Source organism: Schistocerca piceifrons, unplaced genomic scaffold, assembly GCF_021461385.2.
Source record: "Schistocerca piceifrons isolate TAMUIC-IGC-003096 unplaced genomic scaffold, iqSchPice1.1 HiC_scaffold_1870, whole genome shotgun sequence".
NCBI classification, from domain to species: Eukaryota; Metazoa; Arthropoda; class Insecta; order Orthoptera; family Acrididae; genus Schistocerca; species Schistocerca piceifrons.
Window position 1 is genome coordinate 412,201 of NW_025727757.1, and position 17,746 is coordinate 429,946.

General features: G+C 39.7%; 1 protein-coding gene across 1 annotated transcript in view; it reads left to right on the forward strand.

The window, feature by feature from the left end:
* LOC124741112 (ankyrin repeat and protein kinase domain-containing protein 1-like) overlaps positions 1-17,746 on the forward strand; it is a 99,763-nt gene that overhangs the window by 46,104 nt on the left and 35,913 nt on the right. Inside the window, exon 3 of the mRNA XM_047248647.1 lies at positions 7,315-7,390. Coding sequence (XP_047104603.1) covers positions 7,315-7,390 — 76 coding nt within the window. The remainder of the gene's footprint in view (positions 1-7,314; positions 7,391-17,746) is intronic.

Sequence of the window (17,746 nt, forward strand, 5' to 3'; positions counted from 1 at the left end):
TCAAAAATGTATCACGGAGTACCATTCACTGAAACACAACGTTATTAATTACATAACAGAACACTGACTTTGAGCCCGGGCTCACAAACTCGTCCGCTTGCTGGAGTTGTCAGAAAACAAACGAAAACCAAGTAAAAACATAACACAAACTTGACTTTGACCAGGAGTAAAACATTCAATGGTGCTCAAAGTGGTGACACCGATACACTGGTGCACTCGTTGAACGAAAGAATTATGTGCTGCTTCCAGAATTACAAGCAAGCACAACACATTCCTCCATGTCCTCTTCAGTTGTTGGAGTATCACGATGGACAACGTCTTTAATGCATCCCAGAGGAAAAAAGTGCAGAGGATTAAATCAGGATACCTATCAGGCCAAGTAACTGTTCCTCCTCGACCAATCCATCTGGCAGGATACCTTCGGTTCAGAACATGACATGCATGGAAGGCATTATGTGCTGGACACCCATCTTGTTGATACCACATAACCATTCTCTTTCTTAGCGGCACTTCATCCAGAAGAGGAGGAAGAATTCATCAGAGGAAGTTGGCTGTGCCGTTTAGACCACCATTGATGAAATAAGGGCCAATAACTGTAGTACAAAGTATCCCACGCCAGACGTTAACTCTCCATCGGTGCTGATGTTCCACCTGTCTAAGCTATTGTGGATTGTCCCTGGAACAATAATGCATGTTCCATGTATTTACCTGTCCTTTGTTTGAGAAGGAACATTCATCGGTAAATAGAACATTGGAGAAGAAGTTCGCATTGCTGTTGCAACTGACAGAACTGTGCACGATTCTGCAAATCATTCCCATGCAATTCTTGATGGTAAGGATAGAACCGGTGATGTATAAGAACACGGTGTACACTGCTTTTAGAATTGCCAATATCGTGTTCAAGCTGTCGTATGCTTACATGTGGATTCATAGCAACAGAAGCGAGAACAGTAACTTCGGCAGCTTCGTCTTTGCGAGTGCTACGACGACTGCGTTGTCGTGGGTTGAAACTTCCCGTTTCCTGAAGCGTCGCAACAAGAGGGCAAAACATCCGTCAGTAAGGTGAATTCTTGTCAGAATATCACTCTCTGTACAGTTCCGCTGCCTGTGCAGCATTTCGCCTACCTTCAACAACAACAATAAAAGAAACATTATGTCGATGCAGTTTGTAGGAAGGACAGCCTTTCCTGTATCCCTATTCTACATAACAGTATTTAGAAAGAGGAAACTACTGTACTAAATGTACCCGTACATAAGAATACAGTACTGCAGTACAGTATTCTGGTAACTTACATTCCCTGTGGATGAGTAGTATTTCTACCTTCTCATCGTTGGTGTACACTCTACTCACACAACTCTTCAACTGACAATGATTGACGGAATGACGGGTCTGCATTCTACTTATGGTAACATTTGTCCTCTGTCAACGTCAGCACGAGTACCTCCACTAAGCGCTGGGAGCGTCAACGTCAATATTGTGTTATGTAATTAATAACATTGTGTATCAGGGAATGATACACTGTGACATATTTTTGAGTAGGTCTTTAGGAGAGGAAATGAATTACCGAATAAAAAACACAGGATGCCATTTAAAAAGGTCATACCACTGCTCATATCTTTCTAAAAGACAAAGCTTCAACGAAGGCAATCATGATGATTGATGTCCCCCTCACGGCTAAAGAACATTTACTTGAAACATTTTGTAATTTGCATCTGGACAAACAGTTATTTAGGGTGCTCAAGATAAATGGGCACCCTGTAATATACATATATATATCTTCCACGTTTTCAACCCATGGTTCCTATGCTTGGTACTGACGTCCTGTCTAAGCTCTTTATTTTCATACAGATGTTTCTGTCTCCAAAGGTACCTTTTAATATCCTAAATGCGGTGTCTGCTTTGTAGGACTGATTGAAGTCAATAATCCTGCAGGTAAAACGGAGAATAAACATTTTTCAACCACTGCTGCAAGGAAACAAGGTGTAACGACCACTGTTGGGATCCAGGAAATTCTTACAGAATATTCATGGCCTATCGATCTACGAGTATTTAAAAGGACTATTCACTGATTTGAATATGTTTCCATACTTGAAGATTGGTAATTGCTTACTCAGAGAAGTGAGATATTAGCAGCACTTGCAGTAGTTATTGTATTTGTTGTGTGAATTACTGGTTATAGCCCAATCTGCTAGATCTTAATTGCAATTACAATTAAGTTTTTGAACTTTATAACTGTAGAAAGTTACTGAAGAAAATATTTGTTCATTCTGTTTGGTGCTTGTTGTACAAAGGAAAAGTACTGAAACAAATTGGAAATTCCATAGTTGGTATTATTAATGATTTGCAGCTGATCATGTGTGGTATGAGCTTTACATAGGAAAAACATCATATTGTTGTAATTAACCTGTGATGGCTAACATTTACCAGGAGTAGTTTGATAGAGATCTGCCTGTTGTAGGATAAATTTTTAGGTTCAGGCTCAATATTTTAAGGGAAGAAATTCAGTTTAGTCTGAACCTACAAATTTATCCTACTGTCCCAAATTTTATATTTGGCTCACTTATTTTCTAATAATTGTTTAAAAAAGTAGCTGTATATTATTTAGCTGAAAGTATAGCGAAGTTATCATAAAAATTTTTTTTTTTTTTTAAAAACAGTAGCTGAAACTAAGTAGTTGAAAGTGTATGATGTTCTTCAACATTTTTGATTTCCATACACTTATTACACTGTTTCCTGTTGTCCATACTTCATCTAATGGATTTACTTCTGATCTCATCTAGCTAATGGTTCATCTGCTTTGGAGATTCATTAATGAATGTTGACTTTTGCTCTTCCAAAAAGTGTGAGGAAGAGTACTGATAAATCTAATCAGATATAGACTTCCTTTTAGTTTCTTGATGAGGTCACTAAATTTCTTTGTTAACATCTGTGTTTTGCCAACTTTTTCATTACGATAATTCTTATTTCCAACTATGTTTTGTCTATGAAATACTGCCAGTCCATCGATTAATTCTTGCACATCATTCATCTAAACACATTCAGATGTTTTTTATGTGTATATTTCCTCATTAAGACTCCACCAAAAATTGACTCTAAATCTGCTTTTAATTTTGGGAAATCGACACCAGCTGTTACTCTTTTCACACCTTTGTACTTTTAACCTTTACTTGATTTTATTTCATTTGGATTGTTATCAGAATATAATGCTCCTGAATGGTACAACATATAAATATAATGCTTCTAAATGGTACAACATACCAGCATAATTTGATAAATCAAAAATATCAAGTTTATCATTCATGTCATCTATATAACTACCTATTTTAGTTGACATATTCGTTAATCCATCTGTACCTTGATATTCTTTTCACCAGTAGTTACTTTATCTCCATTGATTTCAAGGGACAAAGAAAGAACAAATTCAAATGTACCTACAGCTTTTAATGCAAAAACTTTATCAGTATGATTAATATACTTTAACATTCTTTGTCTTATATTTATTTTTCAACATCACCCTGAGCTTGCTCTATTAACTTCTCTCTAGTTTTAATCTCTGCTTCATATTTATTCAATTCAGCTTGTAGTTTTTATTTCAGTTAATTTACAGCAATGCAAAGCAGGGTTATCAACAGACCATTCATAATGCGTATTTTGGTATAAAGGTAATTTTCTATGATATGAACCCATTTGTTTTTCATCATCTCTATTTTCTTCAAATACTTTCAGGCTATCATCAGCTAATCTTTCAATTCCTTGTTTTATCTCCTCAGTTGCATCAATAAAGTGTTTATCTTCTATTTTTATACATCTTATATTCTATTCTAGGTAGTTTTTTTTCGAAGCTGGAGCTCTTCCTTCAATTCTTCAACTTCTTTCTGTTTCTTTTAGTTTTTCTAACAAGTTGTGGGTCATATTTTGGAAACATTTACTAAAGATAAAAATACGAATTAAATATTTTTAATGTCTTACATTCTTGTTTAACATGTTTAATGTGTTACCAAAAATATATGATATTTCTCTTGCTAGTCATATATAATGTAAGAAACCAAAACTGACCCTCATTCCAACATTTACTTTAATACTCTTTAAAATCACCAGAACTTAAATCATTGCCAACAGACTCTTGGTAAATATAATTTACATTTATGTCAGCCTGTCTAAAAATATTTAAAAGCTTTAGATTATCTCTGACTAATGGTTTAATTATTTTAGAATATGTGTGAGCTAAATAAAAACAATCTATTTCTCTGTGTTTACCCCTAGTAAAATATTCTCTAACAACATATTGACCCTGAAGACCGAAATCATCATATACTTCAAGTGAATTGTTTTGACATTGATCCAGTGGTGTAATTTCATCATAGTCCTCATTAAAAGTAGTATTCTTATCATTAATTTTTTCTTCAAATTTTTTACCTATTTTTAGAAATTCTTGATATTTCGGTTGATCTACACATACAAGTGATTTGTTTTCGTCCAGTTTAACCATTCTGGAGGTAGAATATAATTGTCAATCATTAATGTAGATTTGCCACAACCACTTGGTCCTATTATTGCAAATCAAATAGAATTGTGTAGAAGCTCACCTTATTAATTTCCGATTTTTTTTCTGGAAATCTTATCTGTGGTCCCCATCAGTTTTCATTTATTTGATAACGTTTTTGTCAATATTAACTGTATTGCTTATTGTATTTGAGTGGTGAGTCATCTGTTCTCATAAAAGATTCACTCTAGAGAGATGTTGCACTAGTTGATTTTCATACAACATTTATAAGTCCAAATATTACATGAAAAGATAATAAACTTTACTGTGTTGGAGGAACAATAGAAATTCCTATTGGTAAATACAGTTGGCTTGGAAAAATTTAGTCATTCAAACAAGCATAATATAAACATTAAAATAGACGAAATTTTAAGTACAGTTACTACTGAGAGTGATGTTATATTACATATGGACATAAAATATAGTATTGGATATGTGCTAGGATTTTGTAACCAAATTACTGAAGCTAATAAAGAATGTTGCTAACGATGCCCCAAAAATTATTCCATTCGAATTAATAGATATAGATGTTAATATAGGTGGTGGGATGTTTATTAAGCATACTCATTCTTTTCATCAAAAAACTAATATTGTTGCTTTATTCAAGCTTAATGCTGATATTGGTGGACCACTAATTCAGAAGCACATTATCCCACACATATTCCATTTTTTGACACCATATGGAATTTAGAAAAAACTATAAGTGATGGAAAAGATAATTTGATTGACTTCAAACATGGTGCTCTAACAATTAATTTAGAAATGGCTTATAAAATTTTATCCTTCTAAAATGAACAAGATCGAGAGCTTCCAGTTTTACTCATTTTCTGTGAATACAGAAAGAAAATATAACCAAGTTGTTTCTAATAAGGACACTGAAAATAAATATGAGATTAATGACTTCATCCTATGCACATTCAATTTACATGAGCTTTAGAATTGTTACAACTGATGGATCAGATTACTAAACATATGATGAAAATTTAATAATAAGTTAATTGATAGTAATTGATTTCATAACCATTAAGAATGGAAATAAGTAATGTCTAGATAAGAGCATTCTCTTATTACATCATCAGTTTTGTTGTCCATAATTATGGATGGAAATATACTTAATAATGGCAAACTAAAGAGTAAGAAAAATGAGGTGCTTTATCCACTATATGCCTGGTTGATTATTTAAATATTATAAAGAAATTACATGGGAAGGTGGCTTGGAGCTATTATTCTTAGATGGCTGTAAGTGAAATAAGAAACTCTTCCATAAGAAGAACACTTGGATATTTGTGTACCTATTATTATTATTTATTCGTTTCCCCATTTAAGGAGCAAATAGAACCATTAGTTAGCACTGGTATTCTTAGATTTATTGTTCTTCTTTTCTTCCCAAAACTGCTTCATCCTTTCGCTATGTACTTGTCTTCTTTTCTTGTCCATCTGTTTTTCAATTCCAGATTCTTTTCCATCAGGTTTGTAGTTGTGAACGTATGACAGTTGATTTTTTGTCTGTACACAATGGTGTGGTTTCTAATGGGCTTATACTGAGTTCTGTGAGGTCATGTTGGGTTTCTGTTAGCCAGCGTGTCCTGGTTTGGCGAATTCCTTTGACGATAAGGAATATTTTCTTGGCTGTTCTAGAGGCGTCCATTCTTGCTATATGTCCATAGAATTTGAATCGCCTTTGCCATGCAACTCATGTGAAACGTTCAGTCATTGAGTACAGATCTTCAGAGTGTTTGCGCATCCAGGTACCATCTTGAATCTTGGGTCCAAATATTTTCGTGAGTATTTGCCTGTTACTAAATATGAACCAAATTATGAGCCAGAGCAACAACAAAATAGAGTGAAAAATCTAAAAATTCTGATATCTGTTAATGACTTACAAATCTTAGAAGTAGCTGGATTAATTAACAACAAAAATTTTCAGGGATTTAACAGAGTTTGATATCCCAAACTGCGTATTTGTCATGTTTCACCCCAATTGTAAAAATCACAAAGTGACTGATTCATCATTGTTTGACCAAGTTAAGCTACATGCATTATACTTGAAAAATGGAAGGAATTAAGATTTGCCTGAGGATCTGTGGAATTTAGGCCCGCCAAATAATTTCCCAAAGCTTGTGACACATTTCTTGATTTTAAATGATTTGCACACTTGAAGGGCGATGTTAATATTAGTACATTAAATCTCGTAACAAACTACTTATCTATGCAATTAACTTAACTTGCAGAAGGAATATTTTTACCACTCAAAAGACTATGATGAAATTATGTACAACTTTAATTGAAAATTCCTGTAGACACTTTAGCATTATAGTCATGTATAGCAAGAAAAATCTAACATTTGATGCACAACACAGAATATTAATTAAGAACTTTTAAATAAATAATAAAGAAGAAAGAATTTAATGATCTAGAATTTCTAGTGTAATTCTTTACTTTTGTTGTTAATATTTATATTATTCTATGGAAAAAAGTTGAACAACTTTGCTATACTCTCAACTAAGTTTTGGCTATTTTTTTAATTAAATTTTTTATATTCACAATACCTCCAGCTACTAGTTTCAGCAACTTTTGTAAATAAATATTTTTTATGTGAAAATAAGTGAGCAAGAAGTAAAATTTGCGATAGCAGGATAAATTTGTAGGTCAGACTACATTTTCTTAAGAAATTGAACCAGTAGCAATAAATTTATGCTACAGGTTGTTGTTCATACAAGTGTAGAGGGTACTATGTACGGAAAAAGGACTCAATGACGCCATCTTTCAGGATCATCCCCAATAGTACCAGCTCAGGAGAATAAGGACACAGCAGCTGTTGACTTGGAGCCACCATCAAAAATCAGGTAAGCATAAGACAAGCCACTGATCTGTATTGCCCAGTTTTAAGCATGTATGTACTTCTAAACCTACAATGTGTACAACTGAGTTTCTGTCGATCTGTTTGTGGCATAAAATACTCCAAGACTAATGGCCATTTTCTGAGAACTCAGAACGTTCTCATTGACTTGTCAGATCAGGTTTATCGAATCTCTAAATTGAACTGTGTTTATAGCTAGTTAGTTAGCAAAAAAGATTATGAAATAGCCAAGTTTTTCGTAGCTTGATCAGTTGTTTTGACCCCATTTGCTGTCATTAGTTACGTTCAGTTGCATATGAGCATGAAACTAGTTTTTTGGTTTTGACATCAAGCCTCTTAGGGAAAGGTACATTAGCTGTGGGCACACCAGGAGCCATTCTAGCGATGAATGCTGTTCAGAACAGAAACAAGCCAGAGAAAATGACTTGTACAGTTTGCAGCCAGGGCACTCAAGTGTGCAGGCCTTGTTCTCTGTGTTGTAGTTGTCATTGTAAACCTGTTGATGCAATGTAGGCATTATTGTTGGTTGTTGTGTCTGATACTGCTGATAGTTACTTGCAAATGGCGTCATGCTGCGCAGAGGGAAGATGAAGATGAGGAGGAAGTGCATCGCCCAATACCAGCACAAGGAACTCTTCAGTATGCTGCAGCGTGGTCAAGCAGGACAGTACTAGACCTGAAATATCCTATTTGTTTTGTTGTTGTGCAGTAAAGCCTCACCTGCAGATAACTTACGTGTAGTGTAGCAAACCATCAGAGTAATCACTATTCCCTACATCGGTATTACAATTTGGCGACTCTCTTATTTCTCTTTCACTTTCCATGTACATTTCTGCAATAAAGCTACAATTTCCATAGAAAAAGATCATTTACCCTTACCAGCGGAATTATATACAACTTGTGCGAAGTACACCAGATTCTAAGTAACAGCATTTGGTTCCCACTCAGAGTATCTACATCTACATGTATATCTACATAGATACTCCACAACCCACCGTACTGTGCGTGGTGGAGGGTACACTGTACAACTACCAATCATTTCCTTTCCTGTTCCACTCGCAAATAGAGCGACGGAAAACGACTATCTATATGCCTCATACGAGGCTGAATTTATCGTATCTTGTCTTCGTGGTCGTTACGCGCAATGTACGTTGGCAGCAATAGAATCGTTCGGGAGTAAGCTTTAAATCCTGATTCTCTGAGTTTTCTCAATACTTCTCGGAAAGAACGTCGCGTTCTCTCCAGGGATTCCCGTGTGAGTTCCTGAAGAATCTCTGTAACCCTTACGTGTTGTTAGAACTCACTGGTAACAAATCCAGCAGCCCGACTCTGAACTTCTTTGATGCCTTCCTTCAGTCTTAACTGCTACGTATCCCAAACATCCGTACCTGTATGGAATACATGTATTACATGGGAAGATGTAAGCACATGTTTCTGGAGAGTCTTCTTGCTTATTCCCCATACGCCATGTAGTTACCTCACAACACAACAAACCAGTCTTCACTGCCACATGGCAGCTACAGGCAGTTCCTAACAATACTATACCTTTCCTTCACAGTCCCTGGAACTTTCTGTTAAGATGTTCCTCGAGGTATATGACGAACTTTGGTGCTCTACCCTCTGTAACAAACACAGGGAGGGGATTGTACAGCTCAGTCTCTGCCTCCCAGTCTTGCTCGAAGTTCTGTGGGGTGATAATAGAGACTGTCCATCGAACTCTGTACTATTTCCTTCCGATAGGACCTTTCCCACTGCGTCTGTTGCCGTTACTGATCCATCGCAAGCAAATTCAATTTTGATGAGACCTTAATATCTAATTATTCTTTGTTTCTACTTCACCTCTCAGTACAAGTACTCCCTACCAGTCTTGTGGTTAGTAGTTCTCATAATTTCCTGTATTTTCCTGCATGTTTAAATATTCATGCAACACTTAAAGAGCAGCTTGACAAATTGAAATTATTATCTTCGAGAGTAGATAGCCCACTCTGCTTGACTTGGTTCTCCTTTAGTTGTACATTATCTTGTAAACTAGTCAACCCAAGTCTCTGCTGCTCGTTGTAATGCAACACGAAAACTAATGTTAGAAATAAAACACAAGGCCACAGCTGTCTTTTGCAGAAACCGTGTTACTAATACATTACCTTTAAATGTATTATAACTCTATTTGTGGCGTTCAGATGCATATTTCAGGAAGTCTTTTGATATCTTAAATATCTTAAATGATGTAACTCCTTACCATCCTCTTTATTGCTTCAGATTTCACACACTATTGCATGGTATTTTCCATCTGCTCCTCAAAGCATCAATTTTCCATACTAGTTCCCATTACCATCCCCTGTGCGTCCAAGAGTCAATAAGCTACCAATCATGAAATTTATTCACAACTGGAAATCCACACAGCTGTCACTCGCATAAAGAAATGACGACAATGAAAATTTGTGTTTCGCCGAGACTCGAACCCGAATTTCTCACTTTACATGAGCAGTCGCCTTAATCAGTCTAGCTATCCATGCATGGCTCGTGGCCACACCCAAACTTCCATATGTCATCATTCACACATCTTAACCAGTACCCATACACACATCATGTAATTCCAATAGAGAGGAGGACATTTTAATTGAAAGTCACTGCCTAGAATCGGCAGATAAATAAGATATTGCAGTGCCTGTGTTGTGTAACAACTAAAACGGCTTCTGACACAAATGTAACAGTTGTGTTACTAAATGTGACACTTCTGTCACTCAATGTAACTGGGTTTTCTCTTTGGATGCTGTCAATTGTCAGGATGAGCATTCTAAAGCATTCTGTCAGGGTGAAAATATTAAATAAATTAACTTTTCTCTCTTAACAACATGTGGGCAGGGTGGGTTCTTCCTTGGCTCGGGTATGAGGTCGAATGAAACATCATTTTTACACAAGATAACTTTTATTGAAGATTTGTACAACTGTATCTTACGGGATGTTCTGGTTCGGAGAGCGGCAGCTGTGTCGTTTGTGAAGTCTTCTGCTGTGGCAGCGGCGGCGGCGGCGTCTGATTACGCGTAGCGGTGTGTATCTCGTGTCGCCGTCTCGCCCAGCTGACCGGAGACGCGCAGCGCGAGGTGGCCCGTTTAATTATTGCGAGCGAAATCGTGCATCGGATGATACCTTGGGTGCGGCGTCCCAGTGTTTCTCTTCTCTAAGCGGCCGCGTGTGTTCTGCGTCGGCCAGCGGAGCGGTGCGGCGGGAGAAGGCCAGTGTGGCGGACTCGAACAACGGACTCCCGCGTGCCAGTCTTCGGCTGTCAGCTCTTCATCCCAGCACACAGGTGACTACTGATGTGAGGCCGTCTCCTTCCCGTCCTCACGAGTCTCCCGGGTATGTAAAAACCAGACTTCCAATACCTTTTAACTTCTGTCTTCTGGCGCCGCGGCTGCTGCTTGCTATTCCATTACAGCGGCGGACTTGGTGCGTCTGTGCATGATGCAGTCTCTTCTTGCATGACGGTCTTCAGCACCGAAACTGACTGAAAACTACTGCTACTCTTCTTTTCTTCCTTCGTCTCTCGTCTTCGTCTCCGTCCCCGTCTCCGTCTTCGTCTTCGTCCCCGTCTTCATCTGTCTTCATCTGTCGGGCCCACCGCGTCTCGCGTATTTATTCACTTCAGTTCACTGGAGGTGAACGACTTCACGGCCATTGCCTCTTCTGTCACGTTGAAAAGCTTCTCGAAGAATCTTCTTAGCGTCGGTCATTGGCTCTTGGAATGTAGGCGGGGGCCTCTGATCGCATGTGACTACTGAGAAACACGTGAGCCGGTCGGGCGATGCCCTGACGGCTTATGTGGAACTTGCTGACTTCACGGTCATTGTCGCTTCTGTTCTGGTGTTCTGCCCACTGAATGCGAGTATGTAACTCTCTAAACTAAACCAAGTTTTCCATTTATACTCTAATTTCTAGTTAACTTTGATTTCACTAATTTATTTACTTAAGTACCACTCAACAGTTGATAAGAATAACAATACAATGGTCCTTCACACATGTGCGCAAGGAACACTGCATTGTTCTTGTTAAAACACAGGCGCTGCAATATCATATTTATCTACCGATGTGAGGCAGTGAATTTCAGTTAAAGTGTCCCCCACTGTACGAGAATTACATGACGTGTGTGTGCCAGTACAGATTGTGACGCAGGCACAATGACATGTGGATGTTTGGGTCCGGCTGTGAACCATGTACGGATAGCCAACGGGATTAAGGTGACTCTCACATCAAGTGGAAAATCCAGGTTCGAGTCCTGGTCCGGCCCAGATTTCACAGTCATCACTCCCTTACCCAGCTGATGGTTGCTTGCATTCGCAACTGTGATTACATTTAATGTACTTCATAACTACTTTAGTCGCCGCAGTGCCTGCTCCTTCAGACATGCATGTATGTCAGAAGGAGCGTTGCACTGTTCTTCTTAACAACAAAGCATCTGGAATATCAGAGGTATGAATCATTTGATACATGAGCATCTCAAATGGTTACTGACGTAACATTGTATTTTTAAATGTTAAAATGTTAGTTTTTTTTCTCCATGCCCACATTTCCTTGATTATTATCTCCACTGTGAATTCCATGTCTAATGCAGACTCCCACCACAGTTGTTTCCACTTGCCAACATGTTACATACCAACTTCTGTCAAGTGGCTTACTTATTATAGCTGCCATGTCTAAATACTCCTGCTGTACTTGTGTACTCCACTGAGAAAATATATGACGGCCCTATAATTCGTAATTTGTTATGAAATAACATACAAGCAGTTTTAAACCAGTAACCAATGTTATCGTTTACCTCTCTCTCTCTCTCTCTCTCTCTCTCTCTCTCTCTCTCTCTCTCTCTCTCTCTCTCTATATCTCTCTCTCTCTCACTCTTTCTCTCTCTCTCTCACTCACACACACACACACACACACACACACACACACACACACACACACACACACACACACAAAACAGATGCACCCTTCAGTCATTTTCTTTGACTTTCCCTACATTATCTTGTGTCTTCATTACACTCTTAAAAGTCACAGCTGACTCTGACCACTTTCAATGAGCAAACATGATTTCATGAATTTTTACAGAAATGTACTTTGAGCATTGCCTCTTGTAAAGTCTTTCTGATTATTTTCAGACTCACTCATTCTCCAGAAAATCTTGTAATCACAGTCTGAAAAATATGGGTATACGAACTGTGTCGACAGGCGCTGGTAGGCCTATCAGTAGTGGCAAACAGCTGTGCCATCCTCTGTCAATGGCGTCATTGCATACAGTATGGGAAGGGCCTCGTTGCATACAGTACCGGACGCAGGGGAGGACGTCGGGTTACTCACTGCTCTCCTGGCGGTTGTCCGCTACTACTCGATCGAGTAGTTTCTCAGTTAGTATCCTGAGGCTAAGTGCACCCTGTTACAGTCTCCCCCCCACCAGGCAAAAATCCCTCTTACTAGCGGGAATCGAACATGGTTCCTTTTTATGGCAGTATCCTGTGCTGACCACTCAGCTAAAGAGGTACACAGACGATATGCTTACATTGAATAAAATAATGAAACAAAATTTCTGATTTCATTAAAGTAATATCCTATGAATTTTAATGAAATTATATATATATGTATAGGGTGATTCACCTAACGTTACCGCTGGATATATTTCGTAAACCACATCAAATACTGACGAACCGATTCCACAGACCGACCGTGAGGAGAGGGGCTAGTGTAATTGTTTAATACAAACCATACAAAAATGCACGGAAGTATGTTTTTTGACACAAACCTACATTTTTTTAAATGGAACCACGTTAGTTCTGTTTACACATCTGAACATATAAACAAATACGTAATCAGTACCGTTTGTTGCATTGTAAAATGTTAATTACGTTCGGAGATATTGTAACCTAAAGCTGACGCTTGAAACCTCCGACGTTCAGTTGCATGTTGTAACAAACACGGGCCACGGTCGGCGAGCAGCATCTGCAGGGACATGTTTACGATGACGACCGTGTTTACGAGTGTGGCTGTAATGCACTGTTGTGGTTTGGTCTAGCTGTCGCAGTGTCCGCATGTAGCGCTTGCTGCTATTGTTATTCTGCATTCGTCTCCGCACGCAGACCAACTGTAGTACACCGTGTTACCAGACGTCTGTGATAGTGTAGTGTTGTAGGAACTGTGACCATGGTGTATTCGAACTCTGAAAAGGCGGAGATGATACTCATCTATGGCGAGTGTCGACGAAATGCAGCAGAAGGCTGCAGGGTGTATGCAGAACGGTACCAGGACAGAGAGCATCCAACGTGCCGCACATTGCAAAACATCTACCGCCAACTGTATGCAACAGGTATGGTCGTAGCACGCAAACGGGTCCCTAACAGGCCCATTACAGGAGAAGCGGGTGCAGTTGGTGTGTTAGCTGCTGTTGCCATGAACCCACACATGAGTACACGGGACATTGCGAGAGCCGGTGGACTGAGTCAAAGTAGTGTCATGCGCATACTGCATCGTCACCGCTTTCACCCGTTTCATGTGTCGCTACATCAGCAATTACGTGGTGATGACTTTAATCATCGAGTACAATTCTGTCAATGGGCATTAACAGAGAATGCGTGGCAGTTCTACCTGTTTACCGATGAAGCGGGTTTCACAAACCACGGGGCAGTGAATCTACGGAACATGCATTACTGGTCCGTGGACAATCCTCGCTGGCTCAGACAGGTAGAGCGACAGCGACCGTGGACTGTAAATGTATGGTGCGGAATCATTGGTCCTCACTTCATTGCAGGGGCCCAAACAGCTGCAACATACATCGCGTTTCTACAGAATGATCTGCCAACGTTGCTCGAAAATGTCCCACTGGAAACGCTTCGACGTATGTGGTATCAGCATGATGGTGCACTTGCACATTTCGCAATTAACACTAGGTTGACCCTTGACGGGATGTTCGACGGGCGTTTCATAGGACGTGGAGGACGCATAAATTAGCCAGCCCGTTCTCCTGATCTTACACCTCTGGACTTCTTTCTGTGGGGTGCGTTAAAGGAGAATGTGTACCGTGATGTGCCTACAACCCCAGAGGATATGAAACAACGTATTGTGGCAGCCTGCGGCGACATTACACCAGATGTACTGCGGCGTGTACGACATTCATTACGCCAGAGATTGCAATTGTGTGCAGCAAATGATGGCCACCACATTGAACATCTAATGGCCTGACATGTCGGGACACACTCTATTCCACTCCGTAATTGAAAACGGAAACCACGTGTGTACGTATACCTCACCCCTCATGGTAATGTACATGTGCGTCTGTGAAAAAGACCAATAAAAAGGTCTTAGCATGTGGACGTAATGTGCTGTTCGAGTCTCTTCCGTACCTAAGGTCCAGCACCGTTCCCTTTGGATCCCTACGTAATTCGGTGCTCTCCGATACACACGATCGAACAGCGGAGGAGTGGTACTCAAGCATCAACGTTTGGTTACAATATCTCCGGATGTAATTAACATTGTACAATGCAACAAACGGCACTGATTACGTATTTGTTTGTATGTTCAGATGTGCTAACAAAACTAACGGGGTTCCATTTAAAGAAACATAGGTTTGTGTTAAAAAACATACTTCCGTGCATTTTTGTATGGTTTGTATTAACCAATTACACTAGCCCCTCTCCTCACGTTCGGTCTGTGGAATCGATTCGTCAGTATTTGATGTGGTTTACGAAATATATCCAGCGGTAATGTTAGGTGACTCACCCTATATATATATATATATATATACATATATATATATATATATATATATATATATATATATATATATATATATATATATACAGGGTGTTACAAAAAGGTACGGCCAAACTTTCAGGAAACTTTCCTCACACACAGAGAAAGAAAATTTGTTATGTGGGCATGTGTCCGGAAACGCTTACTTTCCATGTTAGAACTCATTTTATTACTTCTCTTCAAATCACCTTAATCATGGAATGGAAACACACAGTTACAGAACGTACCAGCGTGACGTCAAACACTTTGTTACAGGAAATGTTGAAAATGTCCTCCGTTAGCGAGGATACATGCATCCACCCTCCTTCGCATGGAATCCCTGATGAGCTGATGCAGCCCTGGAGAATGGCGTATTGTATCACAGCCGTCCACAATATGAGCACGAAGAGTCTTTACATTTGGTACCGGGGTTGCGTAGACAAGAGCTTTCAAATGCCCCCATAAATGAAAGTCAAGAGGGTTGAGGTCAGGAGAGCGTGGAGGCCATGGAATTGGTCCGCCTCTACCAATCCATCGATCACCGAATCTGTTGTTGAGAAGCGAACGAACACTTCGACTGAAATGTGCAGGAGCTCCATCGTGCATGAACCACATGTTGTGTCGTACTTGTAAAGGCACATGTTCTAGCAGCACAGGTAGAGTATTCCGTATGAAATCATGATGAGTACAGTACATACTGACGAAACTAAAATGAGCTCCAACATAGAAATTAAGCGTTTCCGGACACATGTCAACATAACAAAATGGCTCTGAGCACTATGGGACTCAACTGCTGTGGTCATAAGTCCCCTAGAACTTAGAACTACTTAAACCTAACTAACCTAAGGACATCACACGCATCCATGCCCGAGGCAGGATTCGAACCTGCGACCGTAGCGGTCGTGCGGTTCCAGACTGTAGCGCCTTTAACTGCTCGGCCACTCCGGCCGGCTCCACATAACATCTTTTCTTTATTTGTGTGTGAGGAATGTTTCCTGAAAGTTTATATATATATACTTCGCAAGTAATACAGGGTGGTCCATTGATCGTCACTGGGTCAAATATCTCACGAAATAAGCGTCTAACGAGAAAAGTACAAATAACGAAACTTGTCTATCTTGAAGGGGGAAACCCGATGGCGCTATGGTTGGCCCGCTAGAAGGCGCTGCCATTGGTCAAACGGATATCAACTGCGTCTTTTTAAGTAGGAACCCCCATTTTTATTACATATTCGTGTAGTATGTAAACAAATATGAATGTTTAAGTTGGACCACTTCTTTCGCTTTGTGATAGATGGCGCTGTAATAGTCACAAACATATGGCTCACAATTTTAGACGAACAGTGGTAACAGGTAGGTTTTGTAAATTAAAATACAGAACGCATGTACGTTTGAACGTTTTATTTCGGTTGTTCCAATGTGATACATGTACCTATTTGAACTTATCATTTCTGAGAACGCATGCCGTTACAGCGTGATTACCTGTAAATACCACATTAATGCAATAAATGCTCAAAACGAAGTCCGTAAACCTCAATGCATTTGGCAATACGTGTTACGAAATTCCTCTCAACAGCGAATGGTTCGCCTTCCCTAATGTTCGCACATGCATTGACAATGCGCTGACGCATGTTGTCAGGCGTTCTTGGTTGATCACGATAGCAAATATCTTTCAACATTCCCCACAGAAAGAAATCCGGGGAAGTCAGATCCGGTGAACCTGTGGGCCATGGTACGGTGGTTTGACGACCAATCCAACTGTCATGAAATATGCTATTCAATACCGCTTCAGTTCGAATCCTGCCTCGGACATGGATGTGTGTGATGTCCTTAGGTTAGGTAGGTTTAATTAGTTCTAAGTTCTAGGCGACTGATGACCTCAGAAGTTAAGTCGCATAGTGCTCAGAGCCATTTTGAACCATTTGATTTGAATACCGCTTCAACTACACGCGACCTATGTGCCGGACATCCATCTTGTAGTAACATCAGTAGGAAATCAGCATACATTCCACCATTTAGATTGCCATAGATAAAATGGGGCATCAGCCAAGGTCGCTGATGTTCAACTTGTTGCAGCCATCGTGGATTTTCCGTTGCCCAGTAGTGCGTATTATGCCGGTTTACGTTACCGCTGTTGGTGAATGACGCTTCGTGGCTAAATAGAACGCGCGCAAAAAATGTGTCATCGTCCCGTAGTTTCTCATGCCCAGTGGCTGAACTGTACACGATATTCAAAGTCGTCGTCATGCAATTCCTGGTGCGTAGAAATATGGTATGGGTGCAACTGATATTGATGTAGCATTCTCAACACCGACGTTTTTGAGATACCCGATTCTCGCGCAATTTGTCTGCTACTGACGTGCGGATTAGTCGCGACAGCAGCTAAAACACATACTTGGGCATCATGATTTGTTGAAGGTCGTGGTTGACGTTTCACATGTGGCCGAACACTTCCTGTTTCCTTAAGTAACGTAACTATCCGGCGAACGGTCCGGACACTTGGATGATGTCGTCCAGCATACCGAGCAGCATACATATCACACGCCCGTTGGGCATTTTGATCACAATAGCCA